This window comes from Lithobates pipiens, unplaced genomic scaffold (assembly GCF_037356315.1).
Source record: "Lithobates pipiens isolate NorthernLeopardFrog02 unplaced genomic scaffold, aLitPip1_a1.2 Scaffold_22, whole genome shotgun sequence".
NCBI lineage: Eukaryota > Metazoa > Chordata > Amphibia > Anura > Ranidae > Lithobates > Lithobates pipiens.
In genome coordinates, this window is record NW_027507784.1 from 183,894,879 (window position 1) to 183,922,259 (window position 27,381).

The window sequence follows — 27,381 nt, forward strand, 5'->3', positions numbered from 1 at the left end:
TTTTAGATAGCAGTATGCCTCATAACCCCTCACGCCACTCCCTTATACTTGCCTGAACCCTCATTCAATCCAGCACTGTGCCCATCTGCAGTGGCTCTCTCCCGTCATTTCCCTTGTCTCACTGCTACCTCACATTCACTGGCTCCTGCCAATCAAAGCAAATAGCGAGAGGGGGGGGGGGGGGGCAGGGCAGGGCTGAGACCCCACTGCCTTTGTCTATAGACTCAGGCAGTGCGGCTCAGGAGCAAGCCTTCCTATGCAGACACTAACCAGAGGTGTGGAGCCAGCAGTTTAGGCAGGGAACCCAAGAAGAGGAGTTTCAGAGCACCTTTTGGAATTCCATTGCACAGAGCAAGTAAGTATAAACCGGTCTGTTTTATTTTTTATTTTTTTTTTTTTGCATTTACTATTACTTTTACTGGTGTTTGGATGCTAAAACCTGTAATACCTTCTGCTTTAAAGTGAACTTGTGCTCCAACTATGCACACTAAAATATTCACATGTTTTGACCAAGCAGCGAAAGCACTTTTTAAACAAATACTTGTTTATCTTTGTATCTATGAGTGTTGTGCAGAAACTAATTTTCATAGTTAACAACGCATGCAGAAAAATCTTAGCCTTTTTTGAGAGCACCCTGCCAGCCATCTAATGTAGACAACCAGCAGGCGTTTTCTAAGCTGTTAGAAACCAACTGAAAATGGACTATAGAATCTTTATGGTGATTTTTGTGAATTAATACCTTCACATTAAAACAGCTATTGAAGTATGTAGGGGTTGTTTTAAAGCTATTTTTACTGCTTGTAAAAAAAAAAGTATTTGGTTTTATCTTTATTGTACAGGACACAGAAATCAATTCATAGACCATGAGTTATATGCTGCTATGTTCAGGTGATTGGACACTAGCAAAAATCCTTGTTGGGTTCACCCATTTGTTACATCAGAACCACAGCCACTGGAAATCTGTTAGCGAGTGGCCGATCACTATTCCCTCATATTGGACACTCTACATTCCATTTATCGACATCTTTTACCTGAGTACCCCGCAGAGAGAGACCCTCATTTAGCATGGTAGAATTTCTGCCACTCAGGAGCTAGAATCTATGTGAGAGACAGTGGCAGGTGTGCTGCAGGCCCCAATGAAACTCCAAGTTCCTCAGTCCATACACCAACATAATTTCAACCCCCTGATTCAGGCTCCTTTATAGTCACAGAACATGCAGCCTGTCTCAGGCAGAATTAACTGCCACAAATAGTACTTCATATTCCCATCGCATACATTCCTGGATGCGCTCTCAGATCTGGGTGCTGCAGCAACAACCAGCTGGATACTGGTTCAAGTCACAGTGAAGATATTTGCCAGCACACCATGGAACGACACAAATAGCATTCAAACGGGTGATTTATTCCATGATCACAACACAAGGATAGTGCAACGTTTTGAAGCCGTGCAGGACCCCTGACGAAAGGGTCCAGTGCAGCTCTGAAACGTTGCCCTATCCTTGTGTTCTGATCATGCAATAAATCACCCGTTTGGATGCTATTTGTGTCGTTCCATGGTGTGCTGGCAAATATCTTCACTTTAGCTGCCACAAGGTCTGATCCAGAGGCTATTGAAATTAGTGGGGAATGGTAGCCATAAGCACTCTTCTGCTCCTCTGCCTGACTGTATTCACATGCCGAAACCTGATTGGCAGAAAATAGGGGAAATGCCGACAACTGAGGCTTCTCAAGATTTTTTTTTTTTTGTAGAAAGCATGTGGGGCCCTATACAGTGATTGGTGAAACTCTGAGGCTGCATTCACACCTGAGCATTTCAAAATCACACACCTTTACTGCGATTTTTTCCATGATTTAGTACAGGTCACTCATGTAAAAAGCAGAAAACCGCCTATAATCTGCCCCAAAGAAGCTCATGCTCTTTTTTGAGCTCAATGCATTTTTCAGGCATTTTTGCTTCAGGGGACAAAACGCTCAGATGTGAACAGGTGCCATTGGGATTTTGCTTGTTGGGCATTTCTCAGGAATTTTACGAACGTTTTATGAGCTGAAAATGCTCAGGTGTGAATGCAGCCTGATACCTTTGAAGCCTTGTATCTCATGAATGCAGATTTCAACAAAATGGTTTTGCCCTCCCTGTGGACCTGGCCATTCTTGCACTAAAGTCTCAGTCTACAATTTTTCTTAAGGGTATACTGTCCTTTAAAGATTCATTGGATTTGCATTTGGAAATCCTTTTGAATTCCTTCTTTGCATTAACAGGCTATGCCCGACAGCCAGCCATTGCCACCTTTTCCATTGCTCAGACCATGGTGAATTTTCTCCTGCTATAGTTAATCCTCATCTTTCTGCAAGACTACATACAGTTCTTGCACTCAGCCCTACTATTCTGTATAGACATGATGGAGAATGTATGCATCATTGAGGCAGCAATAGAGGCAAAAGGGTTCAGTCCTCCTCCATGTTCACAGTCCCTCATGGAATAGACATTCCCTGCCTAATGCATTCAATCTATTCACCCCCTATTCTACCATCTAATTTTTCTTCTGTTTGTGTGCAAACCTTCTTCTAAGCCCAGGACTGTTGCTTAAAAGCCTTCCTGATGTTAACGCCTCACCCCCTCTACTGGAGGCGAATTGGATAGTCCACTGACACTAACCTCAAACTTTTGTCTTTTTAACTTATCTTTCCTTCCAAAGATTCTTTAGTAGTTCTCTCTTTTTCTTCTAGCTCATGTTTTGATGCAGCTCTATTTTCTGTCTCAAAAACAAATCTGTGTAGCTCTACTAGTTGGTCTGTGCTGAATATGGATGCTTACTTACAGTGGGGATCGAAAGTTTGGTCACCCCAGGTAAAAATGTGTATTAATGTGCATAACGAAGCCAAAGAAAGATGGAAAAATCTCCAAATGGCATCAAATTACGGATTAGACATTCTTATATGTCAAAAAAAAGTTAGATTTTATTTCCATCATTTACACTTTCAAAATTACAGAAAACAAAAAAATGGCGTCTGCAAAAGTTTGGGCGCTCTGCAGAATTTATAGCATGCACTGCCCCCTTTGCAAAGCTGAGACCTGCCAGTGTCATGGATTGTTCTCAATCATCGTCTGGGAAGACCAGGTGATGTCAATCTCAAAGGTTTTAAATGGCCAGACTAATCTGACCTTGCCCCAACAATCAGCACCATGTGTTCTTCTAAGCAGTTGTCTAGAAAACTGAAAATAGTTGACGCTCACAAAGCTGGAGAAGGCTATAAGAAGATAGCAAAGCGTTTTCAGATGTCAATATCCTCTGTTCGGAATGTAATTAAGAAATGGCAGTCATCAGGAACAGTGGAAGTTAACCAGTTCCCGACCAGCACACACCGATGTACGTCGGCAGAATGGCACGGGCAGGCAAATGGGCGTACCTGTACGTCCCTTTAAATTTGCCGCCCTGCCATCGCCGGCGCGCTCGCGTGCTGGTCGGGACACCCATGAGTCCGGTCGTGAGTCCCGCGGACTCGATCGCCGCGGGCATACCAGCGATCGTCTCACGGGGCGGCTGAATGAGGAAATGCCGTTGTAAACAGCATCTCCCCGTTCTGCATAGCAACTAGTGACGCTGATCTCTGCTCCATGTGATTGGAGCAGAGATCAGTGTTCACTAAATTAAAGCCCAGCCCCCAACAGTTAGTACCACACCCCTAGGAACACTTAACCCCTACACTGCCACCCACTGGTTAACCCCTTCACTGCCAGTGTCATTTACACAGGAATCACTGCATTTATATAGCAGTGATTGCTGTATAAATGACAATGGGTTCCAAAAATGTGTCAAAAATGTCCGATGTGTCCGCCATAATGTCGCAGTCACAATAAAAATCGCTGATCGCCGCCATTACTAGTAAAAAAATAAATTATTAATAAAAATGCCATAAAACTATCCCCTATTTTGTAAAGGCTATAACTTTTGCGCAAACCAATCAATAATCGCTTATTGCGATTTATTTTTTTACCAAAAATATGTAGAAGAATACGTATCGGCCTAAACTGAGGGAAAAAATGTTTTTTTATATATTTTGGGGGATATTTATTATAACAAAAAGTAAAAAATAATGCGTTTTTTCTAAATTGTTGCTCTATTTTTGTTTATAACGCAAAAAATAAAAACCGCAGGGCTGATCAAATACTACCAAAAGAAAGCTCTATTTGTGGGAAAAAAAGGACGTCAGTTTTGTTTGGGAGCCATGTCGCATGACCGCCCAATTGTCAGTTAAAGCGACGCAGTGCCGAATCGCAAAAAGTGGTCTGGTCTTTGACCAGCAAAATGGTCCGGGGCTGAAGTGGTTAAAGCAAGATCTGGAAGACCGAGAAAAATATCAGACAGAACAGCTCGCAAGATTGTGAGAAAAGCAATTCAAAACCCACGTTTGACTGCATGATCCCTCCAGAAAGATCTGGCAGACACTGGAGTTGTGGTACACTATTCCACTATAAAGAGATACTTGTACGAATATGGTCTTCATGGAAGAGTCATCAGAAGAAAACCTCTTCTACGTCCTCACCACAAAAATCAGCATTTGAACTTTGCAAATGAACATATAGACAAGCTTGAGGCATTTTGGAAACAAATTCTGTGGACCGATGAGGTTAAAATATAACTTTTTGGCCGGAATGAGCAAAGGTACGTTTGGAGAAGAAAGGGCACAGAATTTCATGAAAAGAACCTCTGTCCAACTGTTAAGCATGGGGGTGGATCAATCATGCTTTGGGGTTGTATTGCAGCCAGTGGCACAGGGAACATTTCACGAGTAGAAGAAAAAATGGATTCAATAAAATTTCAGAAAATTTTGCATGGTAACTTGATGCCATCTGTGAAAAAGCTGAAGTTAAAGAGAGGATGGCTTCTACAAATGGATAATGATCCTAAACACACCTCAAAATCCACGGGGGATTACATCAAGAGGGGTAAACTGAAGGTTTTGCCATGGCCTTCACAATCTCCTGACCTCAACATTATTGAAAATCTATGGATAGACCTTAAAAGAGCAGTGCGTGACAGACAGCCCAGAAATCTCAAAGAACTGGAACACTTTTGTAAGGAAGAATGGGCAAAGATACCTCAAACAAGAATTGAAAGACTCTTGGCTGGCTACAAAAAGCATTTACAAGCTGTGATACTTGCCAAAGGGGGCAGTACAAAATATTAACTTTGCAGGGTGCCCAAACTTTTGCAGATGCCATTTTTTTGTTTTCTGTCATTGATGGATGATGATGGAAATAAAATCTAACTTTTTTTTACATATTATAAGAATGTCTAATCTGTAATTTGATGCCATTTGGAGATTTTTCCATCTTTCCATGGCTTCGTTATGCACATTAATACACATTTTTACCTGGGGTGCCCAAACTTTCGAACCCCACTGTAGTGTTATAAGTCTTCCAAAATAAACAATTCAGAATATTAAAGTGCTGTCAATATTCCGATAACCAATTCATATTATTAAAGTGCTCCGTGTGTCAATTCATATATCGTATTTATCGGGAATAATGCGTACCTTAACTTTAGAGCGAAGTTTCAGGGAAAAAGCTAAAATGTTAAAGGGTCAGTGCCCATCAATGCAGCCTTATCAGTGCCCATCAATGCAGCCTCTAATGTGCCCATTATTGCAGCCTGTTAAATGCCCATCTGCAGCCTCTAACATGCCCATTAGCAGCCTGTTTAGTGCCCATTATTGCAGCCTGTTTAGTGCCCATCTGCAACCTCTAATGTGCCCATTATCGCAGCCTGTTTAGTGCCCTTCCAAAGCCTCTTTAGAGCCCTTCCGCAGCCTCTAACTTGCCCATCATTGCAGCCTGTTTAGTGCCTATCTGCAGCCTCTCCTTTGCCAGTCATTGCAGCCTCGCCAGTGCTGGATTACACAGATCCGTGATCTCCTGTGTATCCGGTGCTCAGTCACTCAGTCCCGCCCAGCTCATATGATAGACAGAACAGTGGTCCAATACCAGGCCAGGGTGATGGGCCTGTGTGTGATTGAGCCGGATACACAGCAGATCATGGCTGTGTGTAATCCAGCTGTGCTCATCCCCTCCAACTTTTTGGCAGCAGAAATCAGCGTATAACACGCACACGATTTCCCCCTGATTTTCAGGGGGAAAAAGTTTGTGTTATACGCCGACAAATATGGTATATCATAAAGTGCTAGAGTGTTCAAACTAATTTCAAAATCAGTCCATATATACAGTATGTAAAGAAATCCCTTGTGCTTCAAAGTGCTGTATGCAGTAAACTTTAAAAACATTCAATGTTGCATGAGCGTCAAACACTCCATTCTCCCCTCCTTTGCCTCCACACTCGCCAGACCAAGATGATGTACTCAGTTTATATATAAACAGACAGCCTTCTCTCTGACTATTTCCACTGTTCTGGGTTCTATGTTGCTCTGCTATGTATGCATGGAAACATAAACCAGACAATACCCCATAGCGTGATACTATTTATTGAGAAATAAAAAGCATTTAAAAAATGACTTGCATAAAAATGTTGCTCGCATGACACAAGCTAAAGTGCATAGTATAGTACAGTGGTTCCAGCACTCGGCAAACCACTGCTTGTCTGCAGCAAGAATATGATCTTCCTAACCCCATTCTGCCTTTTTGCCGAAGGAGTGTTCGCCTCCTCTTCGGTGTGGGAGAGCTATAAGAACTTTTCGAAATTTTACATTGGAACCCCTTGTTTTCATGGGCTGCACACTGACATTTACAGCCATATGATTCTTTTGGCATCTTATGCCTGGCTATTGCTGCTACACACTGTACTCGCTAGAAACTAAGCTAGACTCCTCTAGGATTTTTTCCAGCACCCTTATTGTCTGCAGGTCAATAGTCTTCTGGACACCCTTCTTCAACATGAATTTTTTGCATAAGCCTTCTCCACACAACAGTCAACCCTCCCCTGCTCATAGGCGCCCTTCAGTTGCCCCTTATGAAACTCCTCTTGGATACTGATTGTCCATTCATTACTCTTAGTGCCTTGGTTCCTACAGTGGGGACGGAAAGTATTCAGACCCCCTTAAATTTTTCACTTCGTTATATTGTAGCCATTTGCTAAAATCATTTAAGTTCATTTTTTTCCTCATTAATGTACACACAGCACCCCATATTGACAGAAGAACACAGAATTGTTGACATTTTTGCAGATTTATTAAAAAAGAAAAACTAAAACTGAAATATCACATGGTCCTAAGTATTCAGACCCTTTGCTCTGTTGTGCTTTTTAAGGACAGTATTAAGTAATTTTTAACGAAGATATTTTTAACATACAAAATCAATCTATATGACACAGTCTATACATGTGAAACTTATTCATGGAAACAAGTGATCATACAAAATAGTTACATTTATTGGTTGACAAAAGACAAATATTTACATGAAATTAAATATCGTTTGCATCACATAAACACCGTGACAATGAATGGAAACACCCACTTTGGACTTAATTATCACCATTATCTCTTCTCGGTAGAATCAATAACCTTTTGATAATTGACCACTAAACATCTGTATTTCACACGTCCAACCGTTACTATACTGCAGGTAAGTAAGTGGTTAACAATGTGAAATAAATTAGATGTATGTTTGTCAATAAAATTGGCAACTATGCAAAAAGAGATTTATAATGAAAAATTTAATTTAGAAAAAAAATCTAAAAGGCGGTTATTGATTCAGGAGAACGATTTTCAATAATAGAATATTCAAAACATCAATATTATAGAAGATATTATCAACAAAATATTTACCCATTCCAAAATGGCTATTAGTGTGAATTGTTGGTTACCAGGATTTTTAAGATGGCTGCCGTGGCTTTCAACATGGATTCTCTTACAGAGGAATTTCTTTGTGTGACCTCCGAGTTCCAAGGAACAGGGATCTTCGTGAATGTAAAAATATGTATTCATGCATGATGCATGAGTGTCAGTTTGGGAGTCTTCCAGTGTCCCGTCACCCTGGAATATATGTATATCTATTAAATCTTTAGTCCATTTAGAGAGGACACAGGTTAGATATATATCAATCAATATCCCATAAAATGATTTATCTAGATAACTGGATAATTCTGATATATACAATTAATTTGTTTATCTAGACATAGGTTAAATTCTTATGCAGTTATAATCACGATTATATGTTTTTCATAATACTAATTCATTGCTAAAACACTTCTATTTATGATCACACTTTCATATATATTTTCTTTATGACAAAGTTCTTTAGATCATTAGATACTAAAATTATAATATCTCTTTGATGACCTACAAATATTACATATAATTTGAATGACTTATAAAAGATCATAGATACTTTTAAAATATGTCTGACTTGCATATTCCTCTAACACCATGTTTTGAGATGGACTTTGAGCAGTCCAATAAATGTTTAGATGGCTTAGCTGTGCCCATCAAGTCACTACAATTCACACAATAGGTTTTGTTGGACAAGGTGTCAGCTATTGAATTTTGTCTTCATGGTTGTATATTGTCCAAACAGTCTTCACTTGAACACAATGGGGTTTTCCATGTGATTATTCCCTATGCAAGTTTGGTCTTCTCAATCTAACCAACAAAATAGTACACATCTTTTTGTTTGGTGACAAAAGCTACCATTGTTCCAGTCTCTTGTTTCAACACAGGATTTGTAAAAGTTACAGATAACTAATCCCCTGCACATTTGGAAAAACAAAGTGTGAGATCATGTATTTTCTTTTAAAGGTCCCCAAAAGGGTAACACTTCAATAATATCAAACTTATAGTTCATCCACTTTTTGAGGCCTACTGAAATCTCTCATCTTTGACAGTGAATATTAAATGTATTTCTTCCTGAATTCACAACAGCTCAGTATTTAGTAGAAGCACCCTTTTGACCTATCATGTGTCTTTTTGAGAAAGATGCAACAAGTTTTTCACACCTGGATTTGGGGATCCTCTGCCATTCCTCCTTGTAGATCCCAGTTCTGTCAGGTTGGATGGTAAACGTTGGTTGACAGCCATTTTTAGTCTCTCCAGAGATGCTCAATTGGGTTTAAGTCAGGGCTCTGGCTGGGCCATTCAAGAACAGTCACAGAGTTGTTGTGAAGCCACTCCTTTGTTATTTTAGCTGTGTGCTTAGGGTCATTGTCTTGTTGGAAGGTAAACCTTCAGCCTAGTCTGAGGTCCTGAGTACTCTGGAGAAGGTTTTCGTCCAGGATATCCCTGTACTTGACTGAATTCATCTTTGCCTCAATTGAAACCAGGCATCCTGTCCCTGCAGCTGAAAAACACCCCCCCCCCACAGCATGACACTGCCACCACCATGCTTCACTGTTGGGGACTGTATTGGACAGGGGATGAGCAGTGTCTGGTTTTCTCCACACATACCGCTTAGAATTAAGGCCAAAAAGTTCTATCTTGGTCTCATCAGACCAGAGAATCTTATTTCTCACCATCTTGGAGTCCTTCAGGTGTTTGTTTTTTTTAGCAAACGCCATGCAGGCTTTCATGTGTCTTGCACTGAGGAGAGGCTTCCGTCGGGCCACTCTGCCATAAAGCCCCAACTGGTGGAGGGCTGCAGTGATGGTAGACTTTCTACAACTTTCTTCCATCTCCCGACTGCATCTCTGGAGCTCAGCCACAGTGATCTTTGGGTTCTTCTTTACCTCTTCCATCAAGGCTTTCTCCCCCGATAGCTCAGTTTGGCCAGACAGCCAGCTCTAGGAAGAGTTCTTGTCATCCCAAACGTCGTCCATTTAAGGATTATGGAGGCCACTGTGCTCTTGTGCAGCAGAAATGTTTTTGTAACCTTGGCCAGATCTGTGCCTTGCCACAATTCTGTTTCTTCAGGCAGATCCTTTTGACCTCCTTATTCTCATTTTCTCTGACATGCACTGTGAGCTGTAAGGTCTTATATAGACAGGTGTGTGACTTTCCTAATCAAGTCCAATCAGTATAACCAAACACAGCTGGACTCATATAGGAGTGTCACAGCAAAGGGTCTGTATACTTAGGACCATGTGATATTTCAGTTTTTCTTTTTTAATAAATCTGCAAAAATGTCAACAATTCTTTGTTTTTCTGTCAAAATGAGGTGCTGTGTGTACATTAATGAGGAAAAAATGAACTTAAATGATTTTAGCAAATGACTGCAATATAACCAAGTGAAAAATTTAAGGGAGTCTGAATACTTTCTGTCCCCACTGTAGGAACCAAGGCACTAAGAGTAATGAATGGACAACCAGTATCCAAGAAGAGTCTCATAAGGGGCAACTGAAGGGTGTCTATGAGCAGGGGAGGGTTGACTGTTGTGTGGAGAAGGCTTATGCAAAAAAAAGTCATGCTGAAGAAGGGTGTCCAGAAGACTATTGCCCTGCAGACCATAAGGGTGCTGGAAAAAATCCTAGAGGAGTGCAGCTTAGCTTCTAGGGAGTACAATGTGTATCAGTAGTAGCCAGGCATAAGATGCCAGAAGTATGATATGAGTACTTTCCATCCCCACTGTAGTTCCTTCTACTCAGGGATGTTTGTTACTCTCCCGAGACCCTGCTACTCAGCACTTGCATGGAATCTTCCTCTCTGGCCTTCAGCCCCCAGACTGCAGTTTGAGTTCTGCTGCACCCTCCCTTCCAATGTTGTCCATGTAGATCAATTTCTCTTGCTTTGAAGTCTTGCTAGTAAACCTTCCCATGATAGCTGTGAGGGAACCTCTTATAAAGTTGTGTTTTGTTTCCCATAAACAACATCCTTCTATCTGGTGCTACTAGAGCACTTTATTGGGTTTCCAGTAGATCTTATTGATCTAGTATACAGCGGCTGCCAGTCCATTAGGGGCGCACAGGCACGCCCCCCCAATCCTTGCGCCCCCTGATCTACATGTATGGTGCCAAACCATGTATTCCAATAGGGGGGGGGGGGGGTTTGAAGCACCTGATTAGAGCCAGTGGCTCTAATAGGCTTCAAAAAAAGGGTAGGCTTGGGGCGCAGGACACTATGTTTTGAGCCCAACCAGTTGTGTGACAATAGCAAATGAATATTCACTATTCCCAAACTATTCCTCATCCCGACCAATTAGGAAGCAGGTCTTGAGACCCGTCACCTGATTGGCTGAAAGGAATATTGGATGCCTAGGAGGAGGGAGAAGCCGCACGGCAGAAGCCACTGTGATGGAGAGGAGAAGAGGACACAGGAACTGCTTCCCGCCCGCAACCTATGGGGTAGGTACCAACCAAGCTAAAGCGAGCGTGGGGGGGGGAGTGCTGCTGGCCGACCGGGGAGGGGGGTAGTTGTTTGCTGCCCCCCCAAAAAAAACACCAGCTAGCACTGTTAGTGTAGATCCTTTTCCTATCTACGTTATTTGTATCTCTGGTGTATTTTCTTCTGTAGACCGTTTTTTTATTGCCCGCTGGGACTCTTTCAGGACAGCTTATCCTAAACTATCCTCCTCTTTTAATCCCCTTCCTTGTGTCCCCTAAAATAGGGCCTCCCTCCGTCCTATTTCTACCACTTGGGAACAGGGTAGCCTGTAAGGCATTCTACTCTTGGGTTTTTGGGCCTATCAAGCACCTAACTTTTGTTGTCTTCCTTGTATGGAGCTACCACTTGTATTTAGTTCATATTAACTAATACCAGTTGTTGCCATGTGGTTGTCTTTTGCTCTGGCCATGAGGTGCATTTACTGTTTGTAGGGTTAGTTGTCCCCTTTTGTTGTTTCCTGTGGGCCTTTTGCTACTTAGCCATTTGTTACCCCTCCCTGATTATTGCTTTTGGACATTCCCCATGCTAAGAACCGATTCCTGTGTCCTGTATTATATGATAACAATAAGAGGTATTTTGACATATCTTTGGGTACAGGACACAGGTCCCTCCCCTCTGCTCTCTGTGATATCTCTATTGCAGGGATATGCAATTAGCGGACCTCCAGCTGTTGCAGAACTACAAGTCCCATCATGCCTCTGCCTCTGGGTGCCATGCTTGTGGCTGTCAAAGTCTTGCTATGCCTCATGGGACTTGTAGTTCTGCAACAGCTGGAGGTCCACTAATTGCATATCCCTGCTCTATTGCATGCTAACAAAATACAGGGTAGGCATGGTGGACCCAGTGAAGACTTTTGTCAGTGTCCAGTCACCTGAAGGTAGTGGCATATAACCTAAGTTCTATGAATTGATTCTTGTCTCCTGTACTGTGCTGCAAGATATGGAATTTACAAGGCTGTCAAAATGCCTCTTTACTTTTACATTAAGCCCTATGTACATGGGATGCTGAGGCAAAGTCCTCTGAACTAATTTTTTTGACACCTTGAAACCGATGTTTAAAATGCCTGTTTAGCCGCATTTGCATGCCACGTATAACCACGTTTGCGTCTGTTTATTAAGATTACCTCATTTAAGACCCTCCCCAAGCACAAAAAACATTGTAAGTTAACTTAATTTCAGCCATTTTGACCAGAGTGAGTAGCAGCAGCAGAGCTAGAGCAGTTATCTACTTGTATTTGCCTCCATTTCTGTGCTTTTTTTGGAAATGGATCCCATAATGAGCATATGTGAGGAAATGCTCCTGACATTGCTCTTGATGAGGCTAGAACGATGTGGAAAATTGCGTCGGATGTCCAGAGTCAGAGTTTGTTGCTATTGGACCCATCCTTTGATTGCGCAGCAAATGTCGGCAGGATATTTTGCAAACATGTACGTACAGCTGCGTACCTACCCCAACATTTTTCTTTAATTTCACACGCATGTCCATTGCCACATTTGACCTTCTACTTGAAAAAGTACGACCCAGTCTGACACGCATGGACACCAACATGAGGAAGAGTGTGTGACCAGAGGAACGTCTGTTGGTGACGATCGGGTATGTGCATATATATATATATATATATATATATATATATATATATATATACCGTATATACTCGAGTATAGGCCGACCCGAATATAAGCCGAGGCCCCCAATTTACCCCCAAAAAAACTGGCAAACTTATTGACTCGTGTATAAGCCGAGGGTGAGACATGCCTGTCCATCCCTGTGTGTGTGTCCGTCCATCCCTCCCTGTGTGTCCGTCCATCCCTGTGTGTCCGTCCATCCCTGTGTGTCCGTCCATCCCTGTGTGTCCGTCCATCCATCCCTGTGTGTGTGTGTGTCCATCCATCCATCCATCCCTGTGTGTGTGTGTCTCCATCCATCCATCCATCCCTGTGTGTGTGTGTCTCCATCCATCCATCCATCCATCCCTGTGTGTGTGTGTCTCCATCCATCCATCCATCCATCCCTGTGTGTGTCTCCATCCATGTGTGTGTGTGTGTGTCCAGCCTACCTTTGTCCCGAGCCTCCGTCCCGTGCCTTGCCTCCTTGCCTCCGTCCCGTGCCGTGCCTTGCCTCCTTGCATCCGTCCCGTGTCGTGCCTTGCCTTGCCCCCGTCCCGTCCCGTCCCGTGCCGTGCCGTCCCGTGCCCTCTTCGTCGGCGGCCATTGTAAAGTTCAAAAGCTGCGCCGCCGCCTTCGCCTGTGATAGGTGGAACACTGAATTTCCCAGCAGCCTGTGTTCCGCCTATCACAGACGTCGTATCATCCTCGTCCGTAGTACGAGGATGATACGATGTCCGTGATAGGCGGAACACAGGCTGCTGGGAAATTCAGTGTTCCGCCTATCACAGGCGAAGGCGGAGCCGGAGGCGCGGCTTTTGAATAGAATGGCCGCTGTCTGTCTGCTCGACACGCTGATCGAGCGGGCAGACAGCGATGACTCGAGTATAAGCCGAGGGGGGCACTTTCAGCCTCAAAAAAGAGGCTGAAAATCTCGGCTTATACTCGAGTATATACGGTATATATATACACACAGATGTATTTTTATTTTTCCTTTATTTTTTGTATTTTTTTCATTGTTTTCCATCATATTTTTGTCTTTTCGGGTCTAAAATATAGGTTGCCTTTAAAAACCCTTATAAATGAAACCGCGTATAAACACCGGTACCGTGTTTTGGCGTCTGAAGCGTGGAAATCTTTGGCATCTGAACCCATTTTTTTGCTTCCAAGAAATACTGTTAAACGCAACTGCATAAAAACGGCAATAAACGAGACTGTGTACAAGGATAACATTAAATGAGTTCAGGGTCAGTTGAAAAAAGCATCCAGCTGCCTCTGAACGTACGTTTAACAGCATCCCGTGTACATGGGGCCTTAGATAAACAGCAAAAATTACATCTGTTTAGTCAGTAAACATACAAAAAAAGGTTGCCATGATGAAAATGGTAGATAATAGACAGGCATTTGAATGGTAATTTCAGTGAAATTCTCATATGCTTCCAAGCACAATATAAATTGTATATATAGTATCTCACATTAGTGAGTACACCCCTCACATTTTTGTAAATATTTTATTACATCTTTTCATGTGACAACACTGAAGAAATTACACTTTGCTACAATGTAAAGTAGCGAGTGTACAGCTTGTATAACAGTGTAAATTTGCTGTCCCCTCAAAATAACTCAACACACAGCCATTAATGTGTAAACTGCTGGCAACAAAAGTTAGTACACCCCTAAGTTAAAATGTCCAAATTGGGCCCAAAGTGTCAATATTTTGTTTGGCCACCATTATTTTCCAACACTGTCTTAACCCTCTTGGGCATGGAGTTCAACAGAGCTTCACAGGTTGCCACTGGAGTCCTCTTCCACTCCTCCATGATGACATCACTGAGCTGGTGGATGTTGGAGACCTTGCACTCCTCCGCCTTCCCTTTGAGGATGCCCCACAGATGCGCATTAGGGTTTAGATCTGGAGACATGCTTGGCCAGTCCATCACATTTACCCTTAGCTTCTTTAGCAAGGCAGTGGTTGTCTTGGAAGTGTGTTTGGGGTTATGTTAGAATACTGCCCTGAAACCCAGTTTCCGAAGGGAGGGGATCATGCTCTGCTTCAGTATGTCACAGTACTGTAGCTCCCCAGTGCCAGCAGCACTCCTGCAGCCCCAGACCATGACACTCTCACCACCATGCCTTCCTGTAGGCAAGACACACGTCTTTGTGATAATACTTGATGTGCAACTGTACACAAAAATAAATGAATAAATAACCTTTTCTTCACACAACATAAAGTGCAACAATTTCAAAGTGACAATGCAGTGAATAAATGTGCCTAATCTCAGAGTTCATAAATAAAGTGCTTATGCAAAAAGGAATCCAATATATCCAAATGCTTTGACCATCCATAGTGCACCAGTGGTTTGCCCCAGCCTCTCACCTTAGACAAAGACCCCTACAGGTCTAGTAAAGCCTTTGTATAAATGTGACTCCAAGCTCCAAAGCAATGAAATCCTTTCTCCAGGGACATCCAGCCAGATAGACAATAGGGCTTCCACTGGTGCTGATAATCTCTCTACGGGTCCTCACTTCCCACTATATGCAGTTCAGATGCAACAAAGAAAGGTCTCCGTGGTGTAGTAATCCGATGTAATATTTATTAGACAGAGCAGCACACTTGCAGTTTAAAATAGCGATGTTCAGCTTAACAACAGAACTTCCGGTCTCAGCCGCAACCGGAAGTGACGTCACCCGGCTCCTCCCGATGTGTTACGTCACAGATCACGTGACGTATCACACTTGTCTTTGTACTCCTCACCTGGTTGCCACCCCACACGCTTGACACCATCCAAGCCAAATACGTTTATCTTGGTCTCATCAGACCACATGACAGGGTTCCAGTAATCCATGTCCTTAGTCTGATTGTCTTCAGCAAACTGACTGTGAGCTTTCTTGTGCATCATCTTTAGAAGAGGCTTCCTTCTGGGACAACAGTCACGCAGACTAATTTGACGCAGTGTGCGGCGTATGGTCAGAGCGCTGACAGGCTGACTTCCTCCCACGCCTTCAAGCTCTACAGCAATGGTGGCAGCACTCATATGTCTATTTCCCAAAGACAACCTCTGGATATGACGCTCCGTATGTGCACTAAACGTCTTTGGTCGACTGGCGAGGCTGGTTCTGAGTGGAACCTGTCTTGTTAAACCGCTGTATGGTCTTAGCCGCCACCATGCTGCAACTCAGTTTTAGGGTCTTGGCAATCTTCTTATAGCCTAGGCAATCTTTATGTAGAGCAACAATTCTTTTTTTCAGATCCTCAGAGTTCTTTGCCATGAGGTGCCATGTCGAACTTCCAGTGACCAGTATTGGAGAGTGAGAGCGATGACACCAAATTTAACACACCTGCTCCCCATTCACATCTAAGACCTTTTAACACTGAGTCACATGACACTGGGGAGGGAAAATGGCTAATTGGCCCCAATTTGGACATTTTTACTTTTAGAGGTGTACTCACTTTTGTTGCCAGCGGTTTAGACATTAATGTGTTGATTTATGAGCTTGGTTCTCTGTTTTAGAGGGGATAGATGTAGCATTGGACCGATGCTGCATACACCTAGGTAAGTATGATTCTTAAAAAATAAATAAAAAAAAACAAACCCATACACCTCTTTTAACCACTTGCTTACTGGGCACTTAAACCCCCTCCTGTCCAGACCAATTTTCAGCTTTCAGTACTGATGCACTTTGAATGACAATTGCGCGGTCATATAACACTGTACCCAAATTACATTTTGAGCCTTTTTTTCCCACAAATAGACCTTTCTGTTGATGGTATTTGATCACCTTTGCTTTTTTTATTTTTTGTTCAAAAACTTTGCAAACAGGTAATTTTTCTCATTCATTGATGTACACTGATAAGGCTGCACTGATGGGCACCAATAGATGGCAGTGCTGGGTGGCAATAATGGGCACTGATCGGCACTGGTAGGTAACATTGATAGGCAGCACTGCTAGGTGACACTGATTGGCACCACTTGTGGGCATTGATAGGTGGCACTGGCAGGGGTTATTGGTGGGCACAGATGAGGAAAATTTGCCTCTTCCTCTTTGGGACCGATGTCCCTTGCACATAAGCCGGTGACTGGATTTTTTTCTCATGCTGTCAGCGTGATGAGAAAAAAAAAACAATTACCGAGCTTTTGTTTACATCGTATGACCAGCTGTCATTGGCTAACAGCTGATCACGTGGTAAGGGGCTGGGACCGGATCTGTGATCACCCGAGTCTCAGTGACTTAGTGATCGCAGTGTTCAAAGGGGTGACCATCATATGACGGCCTCCTGGAAATTCAGGTCTGCGCTGTGGCCGTCATTCGGCAAGTGGTTAATTAACCTTGCAACAGAGAACTTGGAATGCACAACTGTGTGTTGCTAGTTCTCAGGCACAATGTCAAACTGAAAAATTAGTGTTCTTGTCAAGTAAGCTGACACATACTAGGCATCCAAGCTTCGAAAAACTCTGGGCACAAAGGGGTTAGGTTGCTCTGTTAAGTTGCATTAGTAGTTGTAATTGTCATATACTCCAAAATAAAAGTAAAACCTATATTTGCTGTAGAGAGATGACACAAAGGCAAAGAACTGAATACTTCAGTTCTGGATATTCATACACTTTAAATGTTGGAAAGGGTGTGGAGAGTTTTTACATTTTGAGAGGGATTTGTTTATGTCTATAATTTTATTAAGTTGAAATTTGGTAGTTAAAATGATCCAAACTGGCTTAACAGTTTCCAGGATTATTTGTTGATTATTGCATTTAATTATTTTTCTATTGTTACATTTATTTTCTTAGAAGACACAACAGTTCAAGAAAATATATTTAAAGAATCCTCAAGGACAGCCAAGAAGATAGAAGAAAAACAGCTAGATCTGATGAATTCAGATGTAGATTCAGAATGTCCTCAAGTATCATCAGAGAATCCCACTGAACCTATTAGAAAGCATAAAAAAATTAACAAAACCTTTTGTTCTGGTTCAGTGTCTAAGAGCTTTGTTAGTGGGGGACTGTATCATGAAATAACAGGAAGTGGATTAAATCAAGATGTTTTAAAAGGGAAATTAAAAGCAAAAAGGAGACGGAAACTAGAGGAACAAAGAGAGTTTGCTTCTTTTGGCAACAGCTATCATAAAAATGAAGCTCAACTACTTGTGAAGTTGGACCGTGAAGGAGTTATGTCACCAAAGACTAAGAAAACAAAAGAAGCAATGATGAGGCGTGAGAATTCTAATAATGCATCAAAAAAAGATCGTAAGAAAGTGATAGGTGAATGTTATTCTAGTGTGAGTTCTAGCAAACCTAAGCGAAAGCCTTCTGGCTCAAAGCCTTGCACAGCAAAGCAAACTTATATCTCTGAAGCTTTTGACCATACAAGCAGCAACTTAAACATATCCTGCAGCAAAAGTGGAACCAAGAAAACTGAAAAACAATTAGAGAGCAGCAACAGTAGCTCAGAATCTGAGGAAGATGATGGCTCAAGCAAAAGACAAAACAAAAATCAACATAGCTCTAGTAGCTCAAGATCTTCAACATCTAAATCTTCATCTACCAGCAGCAGTTCTTCCTCCTCTTCCTCATCGTCCTCATCATCATCCTCCTCCTCTTCTTCTTCTTCATCTTCTTCGTCATCGTCGTCTTCAACATCTTCGTCTTCAAGTTCCAGTTCATCATCATCTTTAACAGATGAAGCATCATCAAGCAGCTCAGAAGATGATGCTGTGACTGCTTCTGTTCTTAAAGATACTCCTCAAAAGCAGCGCTGCAAATATGTAAAATCTGAAAACACTTCTAAGACTGCTGTGCACATAAAGCAACAAAAGCCAGAGCAACTGAGAAGTAGTAAATGTAAACCAAAGAAAAGAGAAGGAATACATCTCCCTACAACCAAGGAGCTGGCCAAAAGACAGAGACTACCGTCAGTAGAGAACAGGCCGAAAATTGCTGCTTTCCTGCCTGCTAGACAGCTTTGGAAGTGGTTTGGAAAGCCCACTCAGGTAATTAGAAGTTTTGCTTGTTGCTATTAATGGTACATTCACCCTTTTATACATCTAGGTTAGAACATGCTTTGATTTACTTTAAAAGGATATTTATTAAATAATGAAAGAATTTTGTTATTTATCTAGGTATGAACGTTAAAAATTAGTTTTCTTTAAAAAAAATTATGATTTTTGTACTCCCCTTAAAATTCTTTTCTCGAAGTCCATTAGGGGACACAGCTTCAAGCGACATTAAGCAATGAAGGTTTATACTGTTGCGTACAGGAAAAATGGGCACTATGCATGAAAAAACTGAAGGCCTGACCCTTTAAGGCTATAACCCTTGCCACCTCACCAATTGTAGCATGCAGGTCAAAAACTAATGATTGCAACTCAGACAGGAGTGCTGTGTCACTCGGTGAACTCTGAGAAAAAGATTTTACAGTGTACAAAAATCCTGTTTTCTCTATCCTTTATTGACTAATACATTGTGATGGTGTTAAAGGGATTGTAAAGTCTAAACAATTTGTACCTTAATGCATTCCTTGCATTAAGGTAAAAAAAGGTTTAGGTGTCAGCTGCACCCCCCCCCCCAGCCCTCCTTTACTTATCTGAGACCTATTTCGATTCAGCGGCGGGAGATGGTTTCACCCCTCACTTCTGGGTCTCGCTGGATTTGCACCAATTGCTCCTAGTTCTGTCAATCAAAGCCAGTGACAACTGAGCATGAGTGGGGTCAAGTCCCCCTGTCTGCATCAATGGGGCACGCCCAAGTGCCCCCATGGGAAGCGGTTTTCCATGAGGGCACTGGACAGAGAGGAGGGGCCAGGAGCGCCAGCAAGGGACCAGAAAAGAGCAGGTTCCATTGCACAGAATAGGTAAGTATAGACATGTTTGTTGTTATTTTTTTATTTACCTTTAACAAACCCTTTAAGCAACATAAGGACATTCAAAAGTAGTCCAAACAAAGGAGTGACAGGCACACCTAAATAACAAAGGACGAACCAACACAACAAATAAAAGGGGCACTAAATAGCCACTTGTAGAACTTTTTGTGCCAAAATGGCTTCTGCATAGGCAGATACATCAACCTTGTAAAAGAAAATGTGTGAACAGAAGACCAGGCTATAAAGCAAAGCTACCAATCGTTATCTGGGTATTCATACAAATCAACAATAAAAAGACCGATAATACACCTATATATTAAATAATATCATAAAGACATTCTAAATGATTATACTGAAAGTATCAGTACTGCTGCCCACAATCATGTGTTTCCCCAAGTGTAAACAGTGAATATAATAGGAAAACAGTGCCACACAGTACTCAACATAAAATATACATATATCTTGTGATATACCCATGTGCCATCAAAAGAGCATTATTAAACAAAGCAGACCAGACTGCGTCCTTGCAGATCTGAGCTACAGAGGCCTCGTGACAAAAAGCCCAAGACGTACTCGATGTTCTATTTAAGTGGACTTTTATGGGAAAATGAGGCACTTTTGTTTTTCTTGCAACTCATAGGCTTGTACAACAACCTGTTAAATTCACTTAGAATTTCTTTTAGGACCTTCTGGAATAACAAACAAGTGATTCAGTTTTCTTTTTCTCATTAACCAATTGCTTACTGGGCACATATACCCCCTTCCTGCCGAGGCCAATTTTCACCTTTCAGCGCTTACTCTTTGAATGACAATTGCACGGCCATGCTACACTGTACCCATATGATCATTTTTTTTAACACAAATAGAGCTTTCTTTTGATGGTATAAGACAAAAAATTTTGAAAAAATAAAAAAACTGTTTTCATAGTTTGAAAGGTTTAAAATGAAGTAGGTGTGGCGCTGTTCTTAATTTCTGGAGTGTGAGTGCTACCAGCTAACTCTCTAACCCATACTTTATATATTTAAACAAACTTGAGTGCGTTAATTGTAACGTGACTGGTGCCAAACATAACTCATAAACATAATGTGCAATTAGTGCAATCAGAAAAAAGTCACTAGTGCTGAGAATCCGATAATGCACTTACCCGAAATACGCACCCCTCGATGGGGTATTGTGCGTTCACAGTATTTGCCACTGTGCAACAGTATCCAGATCTACGGCTTAGTGTGCTCTTAATATGCGTTCATCCGTGCCTCGCGCCTTTACTTGCTTTTTGCTGCACAGACATCACGAAGTGCAACATACAGGAAGAACGCAACAATGAAAGATCCAGCGCTGGCCCCCCCAACCAGTTTCTTCACCACTGGCACCAGCATACTAACTGTGGGCAGCCGTCTGTGACTGCTTGAGGCGTCACAGCTTGTTGAGCTGCGATGTGCCATCTGATCTTGCAGCTTTCTTGGACCTGTGATGTGTTTCAGAAGGTTGCAGGGGTGGGGGAATTCCACTTGGCTTTCCGTGACCTTTTGACTGTAAATGGGGGAGTGGGTACCAGTCAAAACTAGGTACCTGCTCTACCCCAAAAAGATATATGCCAAAAAAATAAAGCAGGATGAGTGGAACTACCCATATTGGGTAAAGTTCTGATATTTTGAATAGAGACCAGGCCATCGCCGCTTGGAATGTAGAACTGTTGCAGAATGAACGCCAATATGGAAACATTTAAAAAAAAAAAACTTGCACGGAAGCTTCCATGTGCAATTTGTCTGGCATGAATCTACCAGTGCTTGTTCACTGATCAAAGAGATATCCAGGATTTTAAATATCTGGAATGAATCTATCAGTAGCTGTTGATAGTAGAAAATCTTCCATAATCAAGTGAAAAAAAAGACATCCATTTTCCTGAGAATACTGCATGTAAATAGTGAGTTGGTAGGAGTTATAGCCTCAAAGGGGTAAGCCTTCAGTTTTTACATGCCTAACATCCATTTCTTCAGTAGGGGCAGTGTAACCCAACATCTCTTAATACCATCAAGCTGTGTCCCTCGTACAGAAATGTATAGTTCTATCTGCTGTGGTCTGCTTAATTAAAGTGTTTTATAATGCCTTGTTCCCCACTGAGTGCTGTGATTTACTTTGCCGGCCTCTACTTCACTAAAGTACGTAGTAATTGCATGGGGGCCAGCAGATGGTGCCAGAAAGCACAGACAAGGGCCAGGCATCCAACATTCCCAGAAGTGTTGCATGCTGATGATTTTTCATCAGCAGTACCTCTTTAAAACCATTGTGCTCATCAGCATGTACAGCAGGACAGTTAAATACTGATAGCTTTCTTTTATAGACACTGTTTTTTCTTCTAATTCCCTTAAGGTGGCGACCAGATTACTTTTAGGATATTTAAGTAGGGACTGAACAAGAAATCATAGGCTGGGCCTCATTTTGATGGAGCCTAACAACTTACCAGCCTATTAGTGACCTTTCTCTGCAAACTCTGGTGTTCTGCCATGGTGGTCTATTCATTTACACACAATAATAACCCACTTTACAATAATATATAGTATATCTAAGTCCTTATAAACATTGGTAACCAGGGGATTATACAGCACTATTTAGCCAGACAACAGTAGTTGTCTAAAACCTCTGATTGTCAAGTCATGTAAATGCCTGTTAAGCTAAGTTGTTTGAATAAGGCTGCTCCTACACACTGATCTGCTGCAGTTTCCCTGTAGCGCACTGGACTGCGGTTTCCGTGTTATGCAGGTAGACTTCTTCAGATTGCGTGTTTTCTGAAAGTGCACCAATCTGATAGGGGCTGCACTGATAATCAATGTGCTGATTATCAGCGCAGACTCTCCCCCCCCCCGATAGGGAGAGACACTGATCGGCTCTCCCTGTCAGTGCGAACCGAGGAAAGATGTTCACGCAATGATCAGCTTGATTGGTCACAGCTAATGACGTGGTAAGAAGTCTCTGTCAGAGGCTCCAAACCATGATCAGAGTTGTGGTGTGTCAGACTGACACGCAGCACCTCCAATCGTGGCACTGCACGGCCCCTCAAGGTATGCGCCGGCTTGTTATCCTGATCACGTCATATGACATCCGATCAGGATAACAAAACCATTTTTCCGCCATGATATTGCTATATGGCAGGTGGCAAGGGGTTAAGCATTTATGTTCAAAATTGTGTACAAGATATTGGATCAAAATCCAAATTAATATAAGACTATGCGTATAATAAATAGACATAAATGAAAATGCAATTATTCATCAGACTATCTCTTAAAAAGTATAGAATTCAAGGCTTATATAATCATAAGGGATAAAATAAATAAATATATACATAGATGTTAAATATACCATTAACCACTTGCCGACCAGCCGCCGTATTTATACGGTGGCAGGTTGGCTCTCCTGCGCGAATCGACGTTCCTGTACACCATGTCCGCCGGCCGCCCGCGATCGCTGTATACAGAGACAGAACGGGGGTCTGCCATTGTAAACAAGGCGATCCCCATTCTGACAGGGGACATCTCAGAGATCTGCTGTTCCCCAGGAGCGAGAACAGCTATTTCTGTCATGTCCCAGGCAGCCCATCCTCCCTACAGTTAGAATATGCTGAGGGAACACATTTAACCCCTTGATTGCCCCCTAGTGTTAACCCCATCCCTGCCAGTGTCATGTATACATTGATCAGTGCATTTTTATAGCACTGATCAATATAATAATGTCACTGGTCCACATAAGTGTAATTTGGGGTCAGATTTGTCCACTGCAATGTCGCAATCTCGCTAAAACACGCAGATCGCCGCAATTACCAGTAAAAACAATCAAAAATAAAAGTTCCTAAATCTATCCCATTTGTAGATGCAATAACTTTTGCAAAAACCAATCAATATATATGCCTATTGCGATTTTTTTTTTTTATTATTTTATTTTTTACCAAAAATATGTAGAAGAATACATATTGGCCTAAACTGATGAATCAGTTTGTGTTTTTTTTTACATATATATATTTTTTGTATATGTATTATAGCAGAAAGTAAAAAAAAAATTTTTTCTTTTTTTCAAAATTGTCACTTTTTTTGTTTATAGCTCAAAAAATAAAAACCGCAGAGGTGATCAAATACCACCAAAAGAAAGCCCTATTTGTGGGAAAAAAGGACATAAATTTTGAGTACAGTGTCGCACGGCCGTGCAATTGTCAGTTAAAGTGACGCAGTGCCGTATCGCAAAAAATTACCTGGTTGGTAAGGGGGTAAATCCTTCTGGTCATTAAGTGACTAAGGTACAGATCTAATATTTCTCACGTAATTTAAAATTGTCAGCATGTGACTTTGAGTAGTACTGGTGAATGTTGGAGTTTCTGTGTTTGAGATCATCAGTACAGGATTTCCAGATCATCTCAAACCTCAAAAATATCAGAGTTACATATTACTATACATTTTTGAAGTTTTTATTAAATACATTTAACCAGAATGTATGGATTGATGTTTCACAGAGAAGAGGAATGAAGGGAAAGGCCCGGAAGTTATTCTATAAAGCAATAGTCCGTGGAAAGGAAATTATACGGATTGGGGATTGTGCTGTGTTTTTATCTGCCGGACGTCCAAATCTCCCCTACATAGGATGCATTCAAAGCATGTGGGAGTCCTGGGGAAATAACATGGTTGTGAGGGTGAAATGGTTCTATCATCCAGAGGAGACGTGTCCTGGAAAAAAGGTAAATAATAGTAAGGTACATTTAGTAGACATCTGAAAACAATCTATCTGCAAAAACGTTCATGTGTTTAGTATGTGCTAAATCTCTTCTCATTTAATGCAATGTTATTAATTTTTAATGCTTTACATTATTTATACAGTATTGGGGGAAAAAAATCCATGCTGTTGATGGCAGTGTTACTTAAATTGACAAGTTTGGCATTTGGATAAAGCAGAAGGTTGCTGTGACATTTTCACCATTATCCAGTATATGGGGATGTCATATCAGATCAGCCGTTTCTAAGGAAACTATTGCCATTAAGCTACAGGTAGTAGAGGGTTACAGGAAATTAGAACCACTTAGCATTAATACACAGATTAGTGATTATGCAGAAATGGAATTTCCTTTAAGGTTCACCCTTTACATAAACTGGACCATAGAAAAGCGGTCTCAAGTTTACTGTTCTGTTTGTAAAAATATTGTTTAATGCATATGCCTTACCTGTAGGTGGTCTGTCACCCAAAAAGCCTTGCCAAAATACTCCCAATGTTTACATTCCTACTTCCTGGCCTTATATTAAGGAGATGGGCTATAAAAAAATTACCTCCTTCTTTGAGGACTAAAATAAATGATCACTTTAGTGATTGTAAAGGCAGAAGTTTTTTTTTATCTTAATGCATTCTATGCATTAAGATAAAAAAAAAAAACCTGTGTGCAGCAGCCCCCTCTCATACTTACCTGAGCCCATCTCTATCCAGTTGCACAAGAGACTCGGTTGCCCAGGACTCTCCTCCTCATTGGTTGAGACAGCAGCAGAGCGCCATGGGCTCCTGTTGCTGTCAATCAAAGTCAGTGAGCCAATGAGTAGAGAGAGGGGACAGGGGACCTAGCCGGGGCTTCGTGTCTGAATGGACACACAGCAAACGGCTTGCTGTGGGGAGCACTCGTCGAGAGGGCTGGGCCAGGAGAGCTGTAGAGGGACCTGAGAAGCGGAGGACCGGGGCTGCTCTATGTGAAACCACTGCACAGAGCAGGTAAGTATAACATGCTTGTTATTTTTAAGGGAAAAAAACGAGACTTTACAATCACTTTAAACTCGGTGGCCATTTTGTTGTAAACAATGCCCTGGAAATAAGTGAGGATGTAGGCATGCATTTTGACCAGGCTTACAAGTATGCCGTGTTTTCTTTTTTTTTAAACAATATTTTTTTGTACAGTACAGGTGTTTGCGTGCATCTATCTAGCAAGGTTACTTTGTGGCATAAGCAAGGAAACTCAGACCTCTGCGGTGTGTAAATGTGCTTTTACTAAACAAAAATTCTGTACATACAAAACTATTACAATATTAGGAATACAAATCGAGACTGAGAGATATATCAAGTAAGATGCCTAGCAAATAAGCAGAAACGATGGTCTGTAAAAGTAGAAATACGCTTAAAAGTTACTTAACTTCGGTGTGCACATGATCTCCCTTGACAATTAGGACTCGGCCTTCTTAAGCTGTTACTTTGGAAATCGGGTACGGTATCTTTCTTCTTGGTTTGGCAGATTCTTCCTCCTGCTGAGGTGTTAATCCATGTTGAAGTTCCTCATGTTTAAGGCATGATATAAGTCCTTTTATATGTCAGGTTATTTGCCATAACAACAGACTAACAGACATCTCTCTAGCTTTCAGTTTGAGAGGCACTCTATTACCTGTTTACTGTAGCTATAGAGACAATAGACTTTAAACTCTACGTTTAAACTGTCAACTGAATATAACAATGGTATCTACATTCCCATTGTATCCAACAGCATTTGTTTGAAAAGTTCTGCGTCTCTGAAACCAGAATGCAGAATAAAAAAATATATATTATATCAAACACAACACGTTCCACCCTTGATTTTTTTTTTTTTCTTTAAATCCACACAGAAAACCACTTCATTACTAAGAAAACTCTTACTTAATATTAAAAAAACATTAATTTTCCTTGAATGCAACATCTCCCATATTTCTGTCACCGTGAAGGTGTTTCAGTCTCTGGCTAAAAGTTCATTAGAAAGTCCATTCTAAAGTTCTTTAGAAACAAGTCCATGCTTGTAATACATAATAATACGTCAAAGGCCTTGCTCTTCACAGCTCTTGCAGTCTTCCATCATTCTGTCCATCTTGTAACCACTTTTCTCTAGTCTTCCTATGGATCAAATCCGAGACAGCCTGTGGAATGGAAAACAAAGCGGATTATCTGTTCCTTCTAATAATGCATAAAGTTAGACCCCGACCCTTCAGCTACAATCTCTCCTCTAACTGGCTGCTTGCCTGGATCTCTGACCAACACTTTGTCACCTGCCTGTATCCACTTCTGACCCTCCCAAAGATCATGGTACCTGTTAAGCCTGCTCTTTCAGGAACCTTATGTAAATGCTGAACTCCAGCAGTGGAATCTGCACCCCAGCCCCCACCATCCTCTCATATGGTGTGCTTTTGGCTATTTGCCTAGAATTTAACAACATGACTGCCTGTGTGAGGACCCGATCCCACCCCCTTAGTGTATGTGTGGGTGTAAGCTTGTATATCCGGTCCTTTAATAGCCGTTGTACCTTTCAATCAATCCAACTGCCTGTGGATGATATGGGATGTGGCACAACCAGTATACTTGGCCCATTGCCATACTGTTGATCCGGTGAAGTGTAATTGTGAGCCGTTATAACTGCACTTGATTGGGACAACCAGAAGCAATGACAAGTTACTTGAGCAGTTGAAGCGTTGCGGCTTGATCTGCATGTTTGCAAGGATGAACAAGCAATAGTCCTGAATAGCTGTCCACCTGCAGTTCAACAATATCTCAGTCTATTGTTTCCCAGGGGCAGGGGACCGATTAAGTCAATCTGCCAGATCTCTGCAGGCCTCTCACCCCTTTTAATTGACCCAGTGGAGTACTTTTACAATGGCCATTGTCGCACTTCACACACTGTACAGTTCCC

At 41.7% G+C, this 27,381-nt stretch overlaps 1 protein-coding gene across 1 annotated transcript in view; it reads left to right on the plus strand.

Annotated features, from left to right (window-relative positions):
- The window catches only part of TNRC18 (trinucleotide repeat containing 18), a 392,145-nt gene that overhangs the window by 342,971 nt on the left and 21,793 nt on the right, over positions 1 to 27,381 (plus strand). The window contains 2 exon segments of the mRNA XM_077448715.1: positions 17,651 to 18,849; positions 24,217 to 24,438. Of these exon segments, the coding sequence (XP_077304841.1) occupies positions 17,651 to 18,849; positions 24,217 to 24,438 (1,421 nt within the window).